Genomic DNA, 22,592 nt, shown 5'->3' with positions numbered 1-22,592 from the left:
ATACCAGCTCAGAAGTGACCACTACCATAGATCTATACTTTGCTTATGTTGAAGATCTTGCTACAACATTCTATTTATTTGATTTCCATGAAACCAGTGAATCACCAATCTTAATGCAAAAACTTGTCACAGATTTTCTTGTCATTGGACATGATCCCCAATCTAAATCACAATAGGCTGAAATTTGACAACTTGAAGAAGATTTTAGCAAGATTCCCTGTCCTGGTTCTTTCTTGACATACTTAACTACTCTTAAGGCTGCCTCTATATGAGATCTCTTAGGTTGCTGCATGAATTCACTGAGAAAATTCACTGCATATGTAATATCAAGCCTTGTATATGTCAAATAAATCAGCCTCCCAATAAGTCTTTGATAAGCTGACTTTTCAACTAGATTATATTCATCTTCATTATCTTGCTGCACAATCTTATCATAATCCAAAGTAGTCAACTTCAGAATCTGCTCTAAAAGAGTAGTAGTAGACTTGGCTTCCTCCAAACCAGTATCTTTGATTAACTGAAGTGCATACTTCCTTTGATTCAAAAGTATGCCTTCCTTTGATTTCAATACCTCAATTCCTAAGAAATACTTTAGCTCACCCAAATCCTTCATCTTAAAATAACTATTCAACATTTTCTTTAATTCAGTAATCAATTCATTAATATCACCTGTGATTACCAAATCATCAACATACACTAATAACAAGGCAATTTTACCTTGTTGCCTCTTGATGAACAAGAAGTAGTCATTGCCTCTTAATGAACAAGAAGTAGTCATACTTGCTCTGAACATAGCCAGTTGAGACCAATGCTTCTGTTAATTTTAGATTCCACTGGCTGGAAGCTTGCTTTAAGGCCATACAATGAGTTTTACAGTCTACACACAATCCTCTCCCCTAACTGCAAAAACCCTTCGGTAGCTAGCTGCATATAAACTTCCTCAGAAAGATCTCCTTCCAAAAAGGCATTGAATACATCCATTTGCAATAATGGCCAATAGAATATAGAGGCAAGTGCTAAAATGGTTTGAATGGTAACCATTTTAACCACAGGAGAAAATGTGTCAATAAAATCAATTCCCTCATTTTGGTTATAACCTTTAGCAACCAAGCGAGCTTTATATCTCTCAACCTCACCTAATGCTTTGTACTTAACTCTATAAACCCACTTGCATTCAATTGGAATTTTTCCTGATGGTAATGGAACAAGGGACCAAGTTCTATTAGATTCCAATGATTGAATTTCCTCTTTCATTGCTTGAACCCAAAGTGGATTTTGAACAGCCTCATAATAAGATTGAGGTTCAGAAGTTTGAAAATGGAAGAGAATAATACTTGAGTATGAATTGGTAAGTGAGAATAAGAAGGAGAACTGAAATTTGAAGAAGAAGATTGACAAGAACATACAAAACTATTTAACCATGTGGGGGGATTAGATACTCTAGAGGACCTCCTAGAAGGGACAGGTGCACTTATTGAAGAAGAAGACTGAACTGGAACTTGAGAAGTATGTTCAGCATCAACAGTAACCAACTCAGTAGGATCATTATGAAGGGAACCACAATTTTGAGGACTTGGAGTTTTTATTACCAAGAAATCATCATAAAAAACAAAAGTAGTAGATGGGAAAACAACATAATCAGAATTAAGAACAAGATTGATGAAAAGGAAACTGATTTTCATGAAACTTAACATCCTTGCTAATGAATAATTTTTATTATCAAGATTGAACAACAAGTAACCCTTTTGAGTTGGAGAGTATCCCAAAAAACAGAAGCAAAGGCAAGAACATCAAATTTATCTTGAGGATTAAGATTTGTTGCAAAACATAAGCATCCAAACACTCTAAAATGGTCATAAGAAAGAGGTTTATGATATAACAGTTCAAAAGCGGTTTTTCAAGACAAGACTGAAGAGGGCAACCTATTAATGATGTAGCATGCAGTTAAGACACATTCTCCCCAAAATTTAATGGGAACTCGAGACTGAAAACGAAGAGCCCGAGCAACTTCTAAAAGACGCCTATGCTTACGTTCTACAATCCCATTATGTTGAGGAGTACGAACACATGAACTTTGATGAATAATTCCCAAGGATTCAAATAATGGAGAACATTCAGAATTAAAAAAATTCACGACCATTATCACTACGAACAACTTTAATTGAAACAGAAAATTGATTTTGAACCATTAAGATAAATGTTCAAAGACAGGAAACAGGATCACTCTTAAGCTTCAATAAGTACACCCAAGACATCCTAGTATAGTCATCTACAATGGTCAAGAAAAAACGTTGACCAGCATGAGTGGAAATTCGATAAGGCCTCCACAAATCAATGTGAATCAATGTGAAAGGAGTAATAGTCCTAGAATTGCTGAATGGAAAAGGAAGTCTAGATTGTCTAGCTAAAGGGAAGATAGAACAATTTTGAACAGTTTCATTATGCAAATTCATATTATGAAACATATGCAGTTTTTTTAATTGATAAGATGGAACATGTCCTAAACAAGCATGCCAAAGATTTGTTTTATTTGCATCAATAGATTTACAAGTATTGAGAAAAGTGGCAGTACTAACAAAAGGCTTACATGCAGAGTGTTTTAAGGCATAAATAGAAAGAAAAAAAACAGAATTTAAGGGAAACCTGAGCATGTAAAGAGCTCTAAACTCTTTACCAATCACCCTCATCATGTCATTGTAAAGATCCTACAATATGCAAAGATCATGATAGAACAAAACAACACACTTTAACTCATGAGCTAATTTTGAGGCATAAATAAGATTGTGAATAAAATGGGGCACATTAAGCACATTAGACAACTGGAGACCATTTGGAAACTTAACAGAACCTATGTGTGTGACAACAAACGATTTACCATTAGGCAGCTGAACATATCTAGGTATGGATGTACAGGGCACATGATTAATCATGCATTTAAGGTCTGACAAAATATGGCCAGTTGCTCCAGAATCCATTCAATTGAATTGTGAACAAGAGAGCAGAAAGTACCTGCCAAATTCATAGAGGAATCTGGACTAGAAGTCTGAGTTGAAGCATGATTCAAAAGCCCCAAAAGCTGTTGATACTGTTCAGATGTGAAGAGTGGTGGAGCTGGAGGAACCACCTCACGATTAGAGTGAGCTACCATTGCAGCTTGGGAGCTCTTTTTTTGTTGAACTTGAAGTCAGGTGGAAAACCAATGAGGCGATAGCAATTCTCCTTCTTGTTGCCCTTCACCTTGCAGTGATCACAGGTTTCAATGAACCTTCGACTATTTCCAGAAGCATTAGAGTCTAATGCTGTAGAATCCATGATAGGGACAACACCAGACAACCGAAGGCGATGGGATTCTTCCTGACTTATCATGGAGTAGGCATTGTTGACTGCAGGTAAGGGTTGCATCAACAATAACTGACTTTGAATGGCAGTGTATGAATCATTCAACCCCATCAGGAACTGGAAAAACCTTTGATGAGAAACATGCTTCAAATTGAACTGAGCATTTTCGCATATACAACTCGAATAAGATACCAGCTGTTGGTAATGCTCAATCCCACATAGTGTTGGAAACACTATTGGGAATGGTATTTAAGGCTTGACATTCCAATTCCTTGTTGACTGATAGAGAACAAGGGGGGCTCTCGCGCACCGTCGCCACCGTCCATCCGTCTCGTCTCGTCTCGGCTCGGCACGGCTCGGCTCGGCTCGGCTCGGCTCGTGGTCGTGGTCGTGGTCGAGGTCGAGGTCGTGGTCGTGGTCGTGGTCGTGGTAATACATGTCTTCGACACGTCCACGCGGATACTATCTTTTTAGAGAAAATTCTTGAGGAATTTCTCTTTGAAAGAAACAAATGGAAAATGTGAAAGATATCAACTGATATTTATAGGCTGCTGAGGACTGTTTGAATTTCAAATAATAACAGCTGAATTATTTTTTATCAGAAATTAAACAGTTTATTCCTAAATTAAATCAGAAACGTTAAGATGTACCTGGACTGATTTACAGCTTTGTACAGAGGAGACAAGCTGTTAATATCAGGAGTTACATGAGTTATTTGATTTAATTCCAGGGGTTACATGATATAATTTCGGGAGTTATAACAGCTGAATAATGATACAATGAACCTGGACTATTTCTGAGTCAGGTTCATCTAGACGTTTCAGCTGTTACAAATAAGAGGTTTAATCCTGAAATTTTATGGATGATTTTAACCCTATTTCTAGCCTATAAATAGAGAGCTATATTCAGCTTCTCAACTCACTCAAAAACATTCACAATTCACATACAAAGTGTTTTCTAAAGTTCTCTCTATGACTTCTCTCTGAGTACTTTCCGATCAGAAGTGCAATACCACCAGCAGTCCACTCCGGTTTCGAGTGTACGGAATTCGGAGCGACCGTGTTAACCTCGGGGGACAGTCCGCCTACTGCAGCGATTACACACATCGAGGCGAATTCGTTTCTAAGGCAATGGTTCTTACCACGACACGGTTTACGAATCTGTTCTTCTTAATTATTGTTTATATTTTCAGTCAGTGCTAACGGTGTAGTTTTGCAGTTCATATATCCAACAATTTAGAAACGAATTTTCATAAATTGCAATCATGTCGACACCTTTGAGCAAACTCATTCCCGATCTTTCCAAGCTCGATGCACTTGATGGAAAGAACTATAGAAGGTGGTCCCAAAGAATTTTGATATTCTTCGAGCAACTTGATCTTGATTACGTATTGCTCAAGCCACCACCTACCATGCCGCCAACCCCAGCTGTCGGTAATGATGCGGATGCGATCCTCAATGATGATGCCTTAGCAACTGTCGCCGCCGCTCTCGCTACCTACGAGAAATTCGAGAAGGATAACAAGACGGTACGAGGACATCTGCTCAGCCACATGTCAAATAAACTATTTGATATGTTCCTTAGAGAAAAGAGTGCCAAAGCAATATGGGACACTCTCGACAAGAAGTATGGTACGGATGATGCGGGGATCAAGAAGTACGTTGTCGGCGAATGGCTCAAATTCCAGATGACAGACGACAAGCCAATAATGGATCAAGTCCATGACTATGAGAACTTAGTCGCTGACATCATCGCTGAAGGGATACAAATGTGTGAGGTGCTGCAAGCCAATGTACTCATTGAGAAGCTGCCCAAGTCCTGGTCCGATTACCGCAACTCTCTTAAGCATAAGAAGAGAGACATTTCGCTTGAAGAACTTGTGGGCCATATGAAGATTGAAGAAGCCAACCGTTTAAAAGATAAGCTTACTAATTCTATGAGTAATTTATCTTTTAGAGCTAACTTGGTTGAGTCCAAATTTAAGAAGATCATGAAACGTGGGAATCAAGACAAAAAGACAAAACCACAGAAGGCTACCAACTTCAAGAAGTCAGGAAAGGCCAAACCGGAAGGAAAGACGTTCAAGTGTTATGTCTGCGGTTTACCTGGCCACAAGGCTTACCAATGCCAACACCGCTCAGACCGCCAGAATGACAACAAGCCACAGATGCACGTTGTAGAAGAAGATGATGAGATCATTGTTGCGGTGGTCTCAGAAGTTAATCTGGTGGAGAACAGTTCAGAATGGGTAGTTGACACTGGCGCTTCGAAGCATTTCTGCGCAAGGAAGGAGTTTTTCACCGAGTTCGAGGATGGAAACACTGGTGAACGTGTGTATATGGGGAACTCTAGCAGCTCTGAAGTGCTAGGCAAAGGCAAGGTTTTACTCAAGCTGACTTCTGGTAAAACTCTGGCTTTAAATAATGTTCTGTATGTACCTGCCTTGCGTAGAAATTTGATAAGTGGTGGGCTTCTGAATAAGGCAGGCATTAAGTTAGTTTTTGAGGCAGATAAACTTGTACTTTCCCGAAATGGTGATTATGTGGGGAAAGGGTTTTTAAGCAATGGTTTATTTGTCATAGAAACTCAATTTAATGAAAATAAAGCTATCACTTCTGCTTATATTGTTGAATCAATTGATATGTGGCATGCTAGATTAGGACACGTGAATATTCATGCTTTAAAAAATTAATGAATATGAATGTTCTGCCTAAACTAGACACAACTAGCTTTAACAAATGTGAGATTTGTGTAGAAGCTAAGCATACTAGACCTCACTTTAAGACTGTTTCTAATAGAAAGACTGAACTGTTAGAACTCATTCATACTGATCTAGCAGATTTTAGAAACACTGAAAGTAAAGGAGGAAAACACTACTACATAACTTTTGTAGATGATTATTCAAGATATACAAAAGTTTATCTCCTAAGAACTAAAGATGAAGCTGAAAACTTCTTTCTTATTTATAAGGCAGAAGTTGAAAATCAGTTAGATAGGAGAATCAAACGAGTTAGATCTGATAGAGGTGGTGAATATGGATCTAATTTCTTAAAAGATATTTGTGAAAAGAATGGCATAATTCATGAAACATCAGCCCCCTATTTTCCTCAACAGAATGGTATAGCCGAAAGGAAAAATAGAACTTTAAAAGAGATGATGAATTCTTTACTAATAAGTTCCGGGTTATCTGATAACATGTGGGGGGGAGGCCATTCTATCGGCAACTCATATCTTGAACCGAGTTCCTCATAAGAAATTAGATTCTACCCCATATGAATTGTGGAAAGGATACGCTCCTAATTAACAATACCTGAAAGTGTGGGGGTGTCTGGCTAAAGTGGGATTGCTAGACTTTAAGAAGTCCACCATCGGACCTAAAACCGTTGATGCAGTGTTTATAGGGTATGCTACGAATAGTGCTGCATACAGATTCATGCTTTTACAAGATTATTCTATTTGTGAATCAAGAGATGCTGTTTTCTTTGAAAATACTTTTCCTTTAAAGGAACCGAGAATAAATATTGAAACACAAATAGAATATATTCCATCAACTTCTTCTAGTAAACCTGCTAGGTCTTCTGAACAAATTGATTTTGAGCCTAGAAGAAGTAAAAGGCAAAGAGTTGAAACCTCTTTTGGACCAGACTTTATTACTTCCTTTATTTCTGAGATAAATGATTTAGACTTCATTTCAGATCCTATAGCTCAAATTTTTCTATTAGATGAGGATCCTAAAACTTTTGAAGAAGCTATAAGATCTATCGATGCTAGTTTTTGGAAAAGCGCTGTTAATGATGAACTAGAATCGATAATGTCTAATCATACTTGGGAATTAGTTGACTTGCCTAAGGGATTCAAACCAATCTCCAACAAATGGGTCTTCCGGAAGAAACTAAGGCCAGATGGTTCGATTCAGCGGTACAAGGCAAGGTTAGTCGTCAAAGGGTTCACTCAAAGGTTTGGTTTAGACTACTTTGATATATACTCTCCCGTTACAAAAATCTCAACGATTCGTGCATTATTTGCACTAGCCTCTATTCATAAGTTGCAGGTACATCAAATGGATGTTAAGACTACTTTCTTGAATGGGGATCTAGATGAGGAGATTTACATGGAGCAGCCACTAGGTTTTGAGGCACCTGGTATGGAAGGCAAATTTTGTAGACTCAAAAAGTCACTCTATGGACTTAAGCAGGCTCCTAAACAGTGGTATGAGAAATTTCATAAAACTATTCTTAGTTTTGGTTTTGTTGTGAATGGTTCGGATGCTTGTGTGTATTCGAAGATGTTTGAAACTGAATGTGTTATCATAAGTCTTTATGTTGACGACATGTTGATTTTCAGTTCTAACATTGAGTCCATTAACAAAGTTAAAAATTTCTTGTCCATTAAGTTTGAGATGACAGATTTGGGAGAAGTAGATGTAATCTTAGGAGTCAAAGTTACCAAAACTGAGAAGGGATTTTTTTTATGTCAATCACATTATATAGAGAAAGTGCTAAAGAAATTTGACAGTTTTGATGTCGTCCCTGTTCGAACTCCTTATGACCCTAGCATACATCTAGTTAAGAATAAAGGAAGTAGTGTTTCCCAAACTGAATATGCTAAATTAATCGGAAGTTTAATGTTCTTAATGAACTATACTCGGCCTGATATTGCTTATGCTGTGAGTAGACTAAGTAGATATACTCATAATCCGAGTGGTGAGCACTGGATTGCGCTTAAACGCTTACTGAAGTATCTTAAGGGTACTGTGAATTGGAAACTTGAGTTTGTTGGCTTTCCTGCGGTATTGGAAGGATATTGTGATGCCAACTGGGTTTCTGATAATGATGAGGTAAGCTCTACGAGCGGGTATGTTTTTACTTTGGGTGGAGCAGCGATCTCGTGGAAATCATCAAAGCAGACTTGTATTGCTCGTTCTACCATGGAGTCAGAGTTTATAGCTCTTGACCTAGCTGGGCAAGAAGCCGAGTGGCTCAGAAGCTTGTTAGTAGATATTCCGTTGTGGGGAAGACTGACTCCTCCAGTTTCATTGTTGTGTGATTCACAAGCTGCAATATGTGTGGCTAAGAACCAAGCTTACAATGGTAAGAAAAGACACATTCGCATAAGACATGAATCAGTTAGACACTTGATAAAGAATGGAGTGCTCCCTTTAGAGTATGTGAAGTCGGAAAGGAACCTAGCAGATCCACTTACCAAAGGGTTAAGTCAGAAGCTGGTCCTAGATTCGTCGAGGGGGATGGGTCTAAAGCCCATTGGTTGAGGAATTCATGGTGGATACCCAACTTAGTTATCTAAGTTCCATGTGGTCAAACGAAACCATGGAAAGACTCATAGTGCACATTCCTACTGCCTATCCCTATGATGAATAATGTGCATGCCCAGGATGAGCTTAATTGCTCTTAATAAATTCATAGCCCAGGCTTTGGGTGGTCTTAGTGAGAAAGACTTGATGAATTTACCGATTTTGGCTGAATATCTATTCTTAATAAGTTCATAACCCAGAGTGAGTGGGTAGGAAATGATGAACTTACCGACAGAAAAGTTGAGTTTGTTAAACTCTTAATAAATTTAAATCCAAGTATTTGGATGGTTCTAGTGAGAAGGACTTATTGAATTTACCGATAAATGAGGTTGAATATTTATTCTTAATGACTTCTTATCCCAGAGTTTGGGTGGTTCATTTATAATGAACTTGAAAAAAGTCACCAAACCCTTTGTGAGGTTGAGCTATTATAAAAGCTCTTAATTATTTCATATTCCTTTTTAAAGGGTGGTTTATGTTGAGATAAACTTGATGAAATAACCTATGTAAGTGAGAAGGGTTAGCCGCCTTCTATGAAAAATGTTGGGCTATTTTTCTAGCACACTTACTAGAATCCTGAGGTAAGATGGCCAAATATATACTTTTGTATATATATATATCTTACACATCGAGGACTCAGGTGGATGAAGGGGTTAGTTGTGTGTTATGAGTTTACCATGATCTTAGAAAGTTCCAGACTAGTTTCACTTATCTAAGAGAAGGATTGCTCATCATCACTATGTACTAGTTTCAGATATGTTCACTAGTGCTTAAGCAACTAATCTCGCTATTACTCTTCTGGAAAGCTTGTTTTTGAGTTTCAGAAGATTTCTTTCGCATTAGTGGGGGAATGTTGGTAATGCTCAATCCCACATAGTGTTGGAAACACTATTGGGAATGGTATTTAAGGCTTGACATTCCACTTCCTTGTTGAGTGATAGAGAACAAGGGGGCTCTCGCGCACCGCCGCTGCCGTCCGTCCGTCTCGTCTCGTCTCGGCTCGGCACGGTACGGCACGGCTCGGCTCGGCTCGGCTCGGCTCGACTCGGCTCGACTCGGCTCGGCTCGTGGTCGTGGTCGTGGTCGTGGTCGTGGTCGTGGTCATGGTCGTGGTCGTGGTCGTGGTCGTGGTAATACGTGTCTTCGACACGTCCGCACGGATACTATCTTTTTAGAGAAAATTCTTGAGGAATTTCTCTTTGAAAGAAACAAATGGAAAATGTGAAAGATATCAACTGATATTTATAGGCTGCTGAGGACTGTTTGAATTTCAAATAATAACAGCTGAATTATTTTTTATCAGAAATTAAACAGTTTATTCCTAAATTAAATCAGAAACGTTAAGATGTACCTGGACTGATTTACAGCTTTGTACAGAGGAGACAAGCTGTTAATATCAGGAGTTACAGGAGTTATTTGATTTAATTTCAGGGGTTACATGATATAATTTCGGGAGTTATAACAGCTGAATAATGATACAATGAACCTGGACTATTTCTGAGTCAGGTTCATCTAGACGTTTCAGCTGTTACAAATAAGAGGTTTAATCCTGAAATTTTATGGACGATTTTAACCCTATTTCTAGCCTATAAATAGAGAGCTATATTCAGCTTCTCAACTCACTCAAAAACATTCACAATTCACTTACAAAGTGTTTTCTAAAGTTCTCTCTATGAGTTCTCTCTGAGTGCTTTCCGATCAGAAGTGCAATACCACCAGCAGTCCACTCCGGTTTCGGGTGTACGGAATTCGGAGCGACCGTGTTAACCTTGGGGGACGGTCCGCCTACTGCAGTGATTACACACATCGAGGCGAATTCGTTTCTAAGGCAGTGGTTCTTACCACGACACGGTTTACGAATTTGTTCTTCTTAATTACTGTTTATATTTTCAGTCAGTGCTAACGGTGTAGTTTTGCAGTTCATATATCCAACACCAGCGCATCATACTCATCCCACAGGAGTTTCAACCGCGATAAATACACAAAAATGGAAAGCTCACCTTGAACCATCGTCGCAATCTCACGATGAAAGAAAAACACTCGGGAACCATCAACCTTGTCGAAGCATTCCTTGAGATCTGCCCAAACTGACGCTGCGCTTGAGGCTAAAACAATTCCAGCAGACAATTCCTTGCTCACGGAATTGATAATCCATGACAGCATAAGGGTGTTGCATCTGTCCGATTGAGCTTGAAGAGGGGGTTGAAAATCATCGCGATAATAACCTCTATCGATGAACCCTAATTTGTTCTTGGCAAGAAGTGCATTTCGCATCGATCGACTCCAGATGGTGTAGTTGTCTGGCCCAGACAGCTGATGCGAGACCAAAATCGTGCCCTGAGTATCCGAAGGATGGAGATACAGCGGGTGATTGAAATCGACGAGCGTTGATTCGGACATCGGAACCGTCGTTGGTGGCATCGTGATAGATTCGATGATGGTGTAAACAGATCTGCTTCAGGAATGAGGAAAGAAAGGAAACAAGAACAGGCCCGAGAAGGAAGAAAGGCCCGATAAAATCGGACTAGCCTGATACCATGTTAAAATATAATACAAGAAAATAGAAAATTAACTTTCATATCCACACTAACTTAAATTTACAATCTGTTCACATATATATACAAACTTCCGATCTAACCATCTAACTAAGTCAAAACTGCTTCTAACTAATTGATAACAGAAAACTAATTACAAACTCAACAAAATCCATTGATAAAAAAGAGCCCTCAGACCATCCTCGCCCGAAGCTTTTAGAGGACTCATTGACTTTACAAAACAACGAACATCATCTCTAGCAAAAGGTCCTGCTACCAACACAACCAGCTTCTGCTTCAATTCAAATGAGGTCACCCGTCGATCACTATAGAGCTTTCAAAACCACACATCAAGCCACTCATAAAACATAATTTCTCTAGGACCAGACCAGAAGACTCGTGTCAAAGTTTATGAACCTCAACCTCGCATGAATCCTCTATTAACCAAGACGACTCAAAACGAAAGTATCGCAGCTTATTCTGAACATCAAAAGAGCTCGTGGATACTTGAATTGGACAGTGATACAACATCGAATGAGCTAGATGGACAAGACTAAAATTTGGAAATAGTGTCTCCCAACCAGAATTTGCAAAATCTCTATCCAAACGCTCTCGAATATTAGCTCTTTTTTTCTCATTCCCACATGTACCACACACTAGTGTATCCACACATCAAGCAAACCATAATCATCCACAACCTATCGAAAATCTACCATTTGTCGCTCACTTCGCACTAAACCTTCTTGCTTCTCACGGGAAAACAAAATCTCTTTAAAGTCATCTAAAACCAACCACGCAACTCTAGACTATGATTTATGTTTCAAAGAAGATTCTAGGAATCTCGTCTTCGCAACTCTTCAGGTGAGCCATAAAAACGCGTACATATCCAACTCACACCCTCTGAATCATCAATAAAAACTACGTCAATATGTGAATCTAAAAAAACCCTAAGAGAAACAGCATATGAAGGCTGCCATGCTAAACTAAGTCTACCACAACTACCTCTCGAATCAACATTAATACCACAAATGATGTAATTTAGTTTCAATCAGGAAAACCACAGTTGGGTTAACTTCGCACAACATATACTGGAGACGATGAACCGCCCTAGATTGACCCAAACCCTGGACAATCCAACTTAAGAGCCTAATTGAGCTCGGCCGGCCTGCTCTGACAGGCCTATCGATAGATTAAAAGGCTCACTAGGAGCAGAATTCTTGGTAGAAGCAATACACCCTCGAGGCAACTCGAGGTCGTTTCGCACCAATGAATTTATTTATAGGATTCTCTTTATCGACAAGTCATGATCACATCCTCCTCTACTTGTCGATTGTCATGGCCCCCGCCCAATTGCAGAGCCCCTTGCTCTCGTGGTGCAACCTAGCCGCCACTAATCCTAGATCTGTAGCCTCTTACGCTGCCCTTTTCACTTGGTCGGAGCCCTGGACCCCATACATTAACACCATATGAACTATCCCTCATATCGGAGGAATTACCAATATTAGTATCTATATTCACCACACTGCATCCTTCCTACTCCCTCAACCAAGGGTTCGATGAGATCCCTTTTCTACGAGGTGGAGCCTGAAACGAAGCATCCCATTGAAGAACAAAGTCTTATTTTACTTGTAACAGACACAACAGACAAAAATTCTCTCTATGGCCCAATTTTCCAGTAAGAAAACAGAACAACTTGTCATATTTTCATATTGGAAAATTGAATACGCGTGCTTACTGTAATACCAATTTTCGTCTGTTCTGCCATTTACAAGACCCAAACATTTTTATTAAAGTAAATTTTGAAGGCTAATACTTCAACTGACTTGTAACAAAATTTTGGACGAGATTCAAACATTTTTATGGCATGATTTCTTCTTGAAATAGAACCGATTTTTAGTTAGTTTTCCAACGCATTATGAAACATCTCAATCGTACATTGAAAACTCAATATGTGCTTAATTTAGTGATGACAACATGCACAAAATATTGAATAAGAGTCTAATACGAGATTTTTAATTTATTACGAATTTTCAATTATGTTATTGACTATTTGTAATTAAATTCAACTTTAGACTTTCCTTTATTTATTTAGGGTGATTTATGATCTTTTTTATTATGGTAGGATTTATTTTTTTTTAATTTGCATATCTTGTATTAATGAAAAGATATTAGGTTTTCTTTTTAGGGATTTTTTGGAGGCTTTTAAATAGGCACTCATCCTAAGTAATTTGGAAGGGGAAAAAAGAGAAAAGAAGAAGAAGAAAGTGAGAGAGAGTCGCGCTAAATATTAGAACAAAAAATAAAAGCAATAAAAGAAAACTTTTAATCAAAGATAATTCATTCTTTATTTTTTTATTTTGCTTTTGTTCTTGTTATTTCGTTTGATTTTGGTCTTGTCTTTTTTCTTTAAAAATAACTTTATCGGATGAGAGATGATGAACGTCTTTAATTGTCGCTTTTTAATTGCTAATTCTTCTATTTTATGAATTTATCACTGCTTATTTGAATTGTATTTCATTTATTTTACGTGTAGTAACTTATTTACTGGAATTGACAAAAAAAAGGGGCGAAATCTACATTTTTTTTAATTCTGATTGCAGCTGAAGACAATGGCATGGTGCTGGACACGATGGGGGTGGACATGGCAGCTTCTATAAGGAGAAAGATTCTGAAAGCTACCTAGTCAGCACAATTTAGAGTGATATTTTGAGAATTCAGTTTTTAGTTTGAATTTTAAAACATTTGAATTATCTTTGGAAATTTAAGAGTATCTTTATTTTGAATTATTTTTTAATTTTAGGATTTAGAAGCCTATAAATACCCTCCTTCGGGTAAGGCTTAGATCTATCTTTTGTGTTGAATTTTATTATGTTACTTTGTTTTCAATTTTATAAAATTTTCTTTTTGTTTTCATTTTTGTTTTTACTTTAAGTTTTTTTTCACAAAACATGCTAAGTATGTTTCTACCATGCTTAGCTAATTTCTTTATTAGCCGAGAGCTAGTGATGACTCAATTCCATATGTGAGAATTGAAAAGTACTAAAATACTTAGGGGAATACATTTTAGATTTTCTGTTTTATTGGTTTGGCAGTCGGCCTTACCTACAAAATTAAAACACTTTCAAATCAAAAATTCGACGTTGGTCTAGATGTTGTTTTAATTTATATCTAGGAGGAAGGATCGGCCTGTGACAAATTTGACTTCTTGTGAACACACTTAGCGGTGGTCCGTTAAGGGAAATTGAGATCATATTTGATTCTCAACGAGACAACATAATCCGAGTTGGGCCTTTCCAGTACTTAATTTTGTTTGTCCTAACGACGATAGTTGTGGTTAGCTCATTCAAGAATCGACTTTAGGAGAGTGACTTGGGAAGATCGGTTACTAGAGAGAAAGGCAAGCTATAATGGGTTGTGCCTTGTAGACTGTAACCGACATGAATCTAGGAGCAAAAATCCGTTTTGATGATCAAACGGAATTGAAATAAAGCTAGCTTGAGGCGATTTTATCATTATTGTTTTAAATCTCTATTTACGCTTTCTTTTATTTTACTTCAATTTTAATCTTTATTTTCTTTACCTTTCTTCATTTCTTAATTGTGAAACCCCTTTTTTTCTAATTTATTTTTCTTGCAGTTGCCTGGACTGAAATCGACATTAAATCGCATCAGGAATTTCTAAGTCCATATGGATCGACCCTCTTTCACTATACTATATTTATTTTTATTTCTTTTATTTGAGAAGAGGTTTTAATTTATTTTGGCGAGTAAAACGACACTTGTCAAGAGAAAACCGAGGAACAAAGAAAATACTTTCAAATAAACTTTCTTAAATCTAGCATCCCTAGAGGTTGCTCATTGAAAATCAATGACTTTTTTTATATCTTTATTTTATTATTGTTGTTTCGGCCGATCACAACCTTGATTGTTGCTTAAGAATATCTTCGGACGAGAGAAAACCAATGAACAGTGAATAAATACTTTTAAATAATCTTCACAAGATCTAGCCTTCCTTAATGTTTCTCAATGAAAACCGATGACAACTTCTAAAATGGAGTGGAAAGAGTTTTCTAATGGTGAAAACTAGATTAATTTTATTTTATATTATATTCAACTAATTTTTTATTTCTTTAACTTATGGCATATTTCCTTAGCTTGTTTTATCTTTTTTATTTTTTTTTATTTTTTTTTAATATGTTAATTTATTTTTTATTATTAAACAAGTTTTAATGTTATCCCATATATTTTAATTTGTTTATATATTCTTTTTATTTTTTTATTTTGGTATGATAACTTATTTTTATATATATTTTTTAACTTATGTCTTTTCCTTTCAGTAATATATTAACAGATTTTTTAATTAAAGTTAGTCATTTCTTTCTTTAATTTTAACTGTTTGTGTTTATAGCATTTTATGTTTGTATTTATTTTTTCTATCGTTTAATTTTTGTATCGTACATTTATTTATTTGTCATTAATTTTTGTGCTAGTTTATTTCATTATTATTATGGTGCTTCACTTTTTACTCGATTTTGCAGATTAAACTCAATTTTATTTTATTTTACAGTGGTAAAATTTTAAAGTTAAGTAATTAGGATCATCTTTTATGCACGTCAAAAATTTAATTTTTTTATTAAGATAACTCATAATCATGTTGGTACCGAAAGGGAGATGTAGGGGTGCTCATCATTTCTCACAAGTAATCGACTCTCGAATCCTTCCACATGAATCTCTAGTAAGATGTAGATCCAATAAAAAGGTAAAATGTATGTATCCGATCTTACCTAACCCAAAAGATTGATGACGACCCAAAAAAATAAAATCATTCACTTAAAGTCGGAATGCGATCCTAGGCCACTTGAAGGACTGTTGTAACACTTGTCATTGGAGAGAATTTTTTCGACGTTTTAGAGAATACCGGATGTCCACTCCCACTCATATGTGTATACTTCCTCTATAGCCCAAAGTAATAGCCCCTGCATCATAAGCCACAAATTCCCCCATGAAATCCCCTAATTGCTTAGCCACCGGTTCCGAGATGAAACCCAACGATAAATCATTCACCAAACCCCCAAAAAGTAATCATTTGCAAAACTACTAACGTAGAATCAACCACTTCTTTCAGTCGATGCATGACAAGGAAGTGCAAATTAAAATACCAGGGTCTTTCAATTTTAATACGATTAGCGTCCAATTCATTATAGATTCAAAAAGGAAGTGTCCCTCTCCTAACTCCATTATAAATATGCCTCATACTGGATGCCGGACATTAGCGAGTGTCAGACACATAGTTTAAAGTTTTTTTGGATAATTCATTTTATTCCATTCATCCAAGAAAAGCAACACTGCTACACCTATACACCAAGGGGCATATTAAATCTCCCATTTTATAAACAACTTATCATTCACCCTATCATTCATGTCTATACAACAAGCTTGTAATCTAACGCTAATCAGCCCTTTAATACAATCACCAATTCTATCCACTGTACGAACCTCTCCCCTAAACAACATACGATTACACTCCTCCCAAATGTAATATAAAAAACCTGTCCAAGCAAGCCTAAGGATAAACACAATGAGAGACTTACCCTTGTAGCTATCCACCGCCCATCAAAGCATTGCCTCCTTATCGAGCTGGCCCCTTCTGCAAGCCGCACCGACGCAGGACATTGCCCCACACTCTACAAGAATAGGAGCATTCCACAAAAATATGGTTCCTAGTCTCAGCATCAAGGAAACATAAACTGCACCTTCCATCCGTTTCCATTCCTATACGATCCAACCTGTCCTTAGTAGGCAGCTTATCCAAACAAGCCATCCAAGCAATAATCGAGCACTTGGGAACATACTAAAGGAACCAGATAATCTTATGCTAGTATACCTTAGGTCTTCTTTCCCTAAATTATCCAAAACCCACCTACTAGTCGCCTTCGACCAATCTATACCAGTCCTAAAATAGTCAGCAACCTCACCCCTACAACGCAAAAGCTTCCTCAAAGTCTAACTAAAATAGGGACTATAGGCAACATTCCAAAAATCCTCTCCCTTGAAACCATACTCCACCCCAAGTAACCTAAAAATATCCCTCCCCATCCAAGATGCTTTTAATAAGTAGGAAACCATAAGTTTTATTCAAACGCAGCAAATCCTTAACACCCAACCCCCTTCAGCCTTTAAAGAACACACTTTCTACCAGTTAACCCACTCCCTTAGCATGGAAATCACTCCCCTTCCAAAAGAACCACATACACATTTGCTCAATCTTCCTAATGACCACCTTAGAAAAAATCACTTGGCGACACCAGTAATTAGAAATACTAAAAAGAACCACCTTAATAAGTTGGAGTCGACCAGCATAGTAAACTTCCTAACCGGTAATCACGCTTAGTAAACTTTCTAGTGACTTGTTGAAATCCAAACACATTATGCATTTCAACAAGTCTGTTTTCCTCAACCTCGCAACCAAAGAACTCTATTTTGCTAGCATTAAGCTTCAAGCCAAACATCTCGTAAAACTGCTCTAACACACTCAAAACTCCTGCAACCGAACTAAAAGAGCCATGACATAATAAAAAAAAGATCATCCGCAAAGCATAAATGAGTAATAGGAATTCTTTTACACTTTGGATGATACTGAAAATCCCACTTTGAGTAGCAACTTTCAACAATCTAGAAAGAATATTCATCACCAAGACAAAGAGATAAGGGGACAACAGGTCCCCTGCCTCACCCCTCTAGCCCCTTTAAAGAACCCCCACAAGAGTGCTATTAAACGATACCGAAAACCTAGAAGAGGTGACACACTCCCTTATCCAATCTCTAAACACCATTGGAATCCCAATAACGTCAAGCACACTCAACAAAAACTGCCAATCACCAGAGCAATTCTTATTAAACTACCTCAAAATAGGCTTCAACCTACGCATCTTGGCAAATAACCGATGCATAGCATCCCCACTCACCTCCTTTTGCTACGAATCACGAATTACAACAGCAAACCCAACATTAACCGTCCAAAAATTAAAAAATTTGAAGGGCTTAGCCTTAGCAGCAGGGGCCTCCTTATGCATCCAAACAAGGCATAGCTTGAAAATTGACAACACTAGACGTTAAGAAACTCCCCACAAAACAATTAACAAAAGATATGAAAGAACGTTGCCCACTTTGATCAATCCATAAATCCTCTGTCTCCTCCTTTCCTAAGTTCAATCCTTCCATATCAATTTCAATATCCCCCATCGCAGAACACCCATTGAAAGTAGCCTTAACAAAAGAAACACTCAACCAAAACAAAAACTGAATTGTCCTCAAAATAAGAACCAACAAAACGACGAGAAAATACCTAAGACAATCCAGGAGACGTACTTTTATTAAACAGTTCAAACTTTATTTACTCGTATAATCTAAGATGAGTACAAGATAATATTCGTTTAGAATATTACCGAAGATTGATACCAATTGGTTTGTTAGGTATTACTTGATTAATCTCAAGTTTGATATATACAAAATTAAGACACTGCCCTAAAAGCTATCGAGTAAAGATTATTTTATTTTTATAATTTTCTATATTTCAAAATAATTTATAATTATATATATTCTAACTGGTGAAGGTTTAACATACATCAAAAAATATTACTCTAATAATATTTTATAACTGGTGAAGGTCATATTCATTCGGATTCCACTATCTTCTCTGCTTAAATACCAAAGAAATCAATGGCGTAGCGAAAACTCAGTGAAAAAAGGTAAACAAATATGTCTGCCGAGCATTTGCTGTTAACAGTCGATGATGTTGATGATCAAGATCATCATCATCATGGTGGTGGCGGTGTGATGAAATTCGAGATTCGCGATTTGAAGAAAGTATCGGATGCGGGCGTTCCTATACTCAACGGGATCAGCGTGGGCATCCCGAAAGGGATGATCGTTGGGATCATCGGACCGAGCGGGAGCGGGAAATCCACGTTGCTCAGAGCACTGAATCGCCTGTGGGAGCCTCCATCGGATACGGTGTTCCTAGACGGCCTTGATATCGTTGACCTTGATGTTCTTGAACTCCGCCGTAGGGTCGGCATGCTTTTCCAGCTCCCGGTTCTCTTTCAAGGTACGAATTCCATTCCCAATTTTGTTCCTAATTGTATTTCTGCTTTTTTCCATGTTATCGCTTATATTTATATGTGAAATTCCAGTTAAAAAGATCGGTTTTGAATATTTCTTTCAAATGTTTTCTCACCTTAACTGATCTGATCCGCCGTAAATGGATTTTTCCGGGAGTTTTGATGAAATTTTTATGCTAATTAACTATATTTAAATCAGAATTGCTCATTGAACTGTTTATCATGTTGAATTTCGTTGGTTTAATATCCAGATGTTGCTTAATTCTTGCTTATTTTTAAGTAAAAATTTAATTAAAAATTTATCGAATGACCGAATGGGCCCTGAATATTTAAAAGTAATTTTTATTAGAATACTGCATTATAGATTATTATTATGTGAGAGATTCTTGTACTATTTTAAAATTTAATCTTTATACTTTCTTTTTATAAAATTTGATTCTCGTATTACTTTTTATTTAAAAATATTGCACCCCTAATTTCTATTAAATTTTACTGTCAGCTAATGGCCTAGTACTTAAAAAAAAGGTAAAAATAGCTTTCTAAGTCTTATATGTTTATAGTTTTTATTAATTTGACTCTAACTTTTAAAAATTAAATTTAGAAAATAGCATCATTTATTGAACAATACACTTTCAGGTTTCCACATTTACATTTTTTAAGGGTCAAATTGATGATAACTACAAATACAGAGGAGTAAAAAAGTATTGTCTTTTTTATAGTTGTTAGGTTAACAGTTAACGCAAAACAAAAATTGAACATAAGTTGAACAAAGAACCAATTTTCAAAAAAAAAAACAATACAAAAAATATAGAGATTAAATTTTAAATTAGTCCATGAGTCTTTGACATATTTAAGTCATTAATATCATATATATATATATATATATATATATATATATATATATATAATGTTGAGTAAACAATCTCTAGAACTACTGGTTGAAAACTTTTAATTAACACTTTTTTTAAGTAATGGGTTCTAGGAGTAAATTCTTTTTTCCCCTCTCACATTTAAAAAATATGGTAAATTTTGTCTCTTCTTTTTGTCCAAGTACTTCAAATATTCTATCAATGTCATATGTCAACTTTTTTAAGAACTTAAATAAAAAATATTATATACTTTAAGTACTTATTTTGATTAAAAAATATTTTAAACATCAAATGAAAAAGATGATAATTTTACGTACTCATTTTGATAAAAAAAATATTTTAAGTATTTAAATAAAAAAATTAATGTACTTCAAGTACTTATTTGTGATATAAATTCTTTATTAAAAAGATGAATTTTTTATTATTATTATTATTATTATTATCATTATCATTATTATTATTATTATTATTATTATTATTATTATTATTATTATTGGAGTTGAAACAGACAGGTTTTGAGCTTTCGGTTTGGGGCATTGTCATTAGCTTTTAACATCTTATCTTTAGAATCATATATGCTTACATATCAACCCTTCTTTATCATCTTTCCCCCTTTTTTTTTTTAGGGGGGGGGTAAATTACATGGATGGTAAAAACAGGTATTGATATTTTAGAACAGTTATAAAATGATCATCTACAGTTTTGATTTAAGCATTTTGGTCCATTTGCATTTAATGGAAAGATGATACGATAGTTTTAATACTGACAGAATGATAAATTTAGTCACTAACATTTATACATTATCAATTCAGTTTTGATTTTAAAAATTTAATCAAGATTCTAAAAAACTTAGGAACTATAGAAATGTATAAAATTTTCTCATTAGTTGATGAAAATATAAATTAAGGTTTAGTTTTCTTTTCCTTTTATGATCATAAATTTAAGGCTTTAATATACAAAAAATAAGCGCCTAAATTATACTTATACACAAAATCAAAGTTTATGTATCACATTACACAATATCAAAGTTCATGCGTACTATTGATACTTATCCCTTTGTAATTTTCAAATGTGAATCGCTTAAGCTTACTTGAAGTAATTTACAATCTGGATCACTAAACTTAAATTCAAATTTCATTTGGAGCACAAACCTTTAAATTAATCAAATTATACAATTCAACTTTTATTATTATTCAATTAAATCACTTATAGTAACACTAATAAATAATTCCAACAAAAAATTAAAGCAGTTACTTTTATTTAACATATTTTATCATCAAATAATGTTTAATTGACAATTTAGTTGATTTTTATTAGAATTTGTAAAAATTTGATTATTTTTTCTTTCAATTTATTTGAATGGGATGTTTGAGAAAATTTTAACAAAAAAGATATTTTTTGTATGTCGATGTAATGCAAAGTAAAGATGTGTGGATCTTTTCTCAGGCACTGTTGCAGATAACATTCGATATGGACCAAACTTGAGAGGGAAGAAGTTAAGTGATGTTGAAGTTTCCAAGTTGCTAACACTTGCAGACCTTGATTCCTCCTTTCTCAGTAAAACTGGTGGTGAATTATCTGTTGGTCAAGCTCAAAGAGTTGCACTTGCTCGGACACTGGCTAATGAACCCGAGGTAACCATGTTTTCTGCAATTTTGGTCAAGGTTTGCTGAGGTGGCCATTTCCCCAGCCCCCAGCTGATGTGTTGCATTCAAACTTTGCTGCATTTGCCATGTTTTTTGTTCAGTTTACATGATTATTCTGACCAATTACCTCAAAATAACTTGGTTTCTTTGCTGTGATATCGATTGCTCCGAATTACGGTTTTGAAGGTTTTGCTGCTGGATGAACCAACAAGTGCCTTGGATCCGATCTCAACACAGAACATAGAGGATGTGATAGTGAAGCTCAAGAAGAAAAGGGGAATGACAGTTGTAATGGTTTCTCACAGCATCAAGCAAATCCAAAGGGTTGCAGATATGGTTTGCCTTCTTGTGAATGGTGAAATTGTTGAAGTACTGAAGCCTAATGAACTATCTGAAGCCAAGCATCCCATGGCACAAAGGTTTCTTCAGCTAAGTTCTTAAAATACTTACTATAATTGTTGCTATATTTCCCTCTCTTTCCCTATGTTTGGTATTGATGATAATTTGGTTTAAACTAAGTTAAGCATTCCAATTTGTTATTTAATTTTTATGTGCTTACCAACTAAACACAAATTTGGACCTGAATTACTGATTATAATCAAAACATAACCAAAATCAAGCTCATCTCATGGCAAAACCAACTTCAATATGATCCTTCAATGGCTGCAAAATAACTAATACAATAATTCGAGTATGTGTACCATAGACAAATTTTGATCGATTAGCCCGCGCAATTAGCTCGGGGTTCGCAACCCAGTGCAAAGCATGAAGACT

At 36.0% G+C, this 22,592-nt stretch overlaps 2 protein-coding genes across 2 annotated transcripts; one reads left to right on the top strand and one right to left on the bottom strand.

Moving 5' to 3' along the window:
* Positions 1–70: 70 nt before the first annotated feature.
* Positions 71–778, bottom strand: LOC120156232 (uncharacterized mitochondrial protein AtMg00810-like). The gene has a single exon (XM_039167615.1). The coding sequence runs from the start codon at positions 776–778 to the stop codon at positions 71–73; it is 708 nt and encodes a 235-aa protein (XP_039023546.1).
* An 18,095-nt stretch (positions 779–18,873) lies between these two features.
* LOC120156189 (ABC transporter I family member 17-like) lies at positions 18,874–22,352 on the top strand. Its single transcript, XM_039167590.1, has 3 exons — positions 18,874–19,290; positions 21,619–21,806; positions 22,005–22,352. The coding sequence occupies exons 1-3, from the start codon at positions 18,942–18,944 to the stop codon at positions 22,257–22,259; spliced, it is 792 nt and encodes a 263-aa protein (XP_039023521.1). The 5' UTR covers positions 18,874–18,941; the 3' UTR covers positions 22,260–22,352.
* The last annotated feature ends 240 nt before the right edge of the window (positions 22,353–22,592 follow it).

The sequence above is a fragment of the Hibiscus syriacus genome, unplaced genomic scaffold, assembly GCF_006381635.1.
Source record: "Hibiscus syriacus cultivar Baekdansim isolate YM2019G1 unplaced genomic scaffold, ASM638163v2 tig00111213_pilon, whole genome shotgun sequence".
Lineage (NCBI taxonomy): Eukaryota > Viridiplantae > Streptophyta > Magnoliopsida > Malvales > Malvaceae > Hibiscus > Hibiscus syriacus.
This window is presented reverse-complemented; position numbering and strand designations above follow the sequence as displayed.

What these genes read in the sequence shown, in the direction of transcription:
- LOC120156232 (XM_039167615.1), bottom strand. Translation starts at nt 778, where the DNA reads ATGACTACTTCTTGTTCATTAAGAGGCAATGACTACTTCTTGTTCATC.
- LOC120156189 (XM_039167590.1), top strand. Translation starts at nt 18,942, where the DNA reads ATGTCTGCCGAGCATTTGCTGTTAACAGTCGATGATGTTGATGATCAA. An exon ending in GCTCCCGGTTCTCTTTCAAG is followed by an intron (nt 19,291 to 21,618) that starts GTACGAATTCCA and finishes ATCTTTTCTCAG; the next exon opens with GCACTGTTGCAGATAACATT. An exon ending in CACTGGCTAATGAACCCGAG is followed by an intron (nt 21,807 to 22,004) that starts GTAACCATGTTT and finishes ACGGTTTTGAAG; the next exon opens with GTTTTGCTGCTGGATGAACC.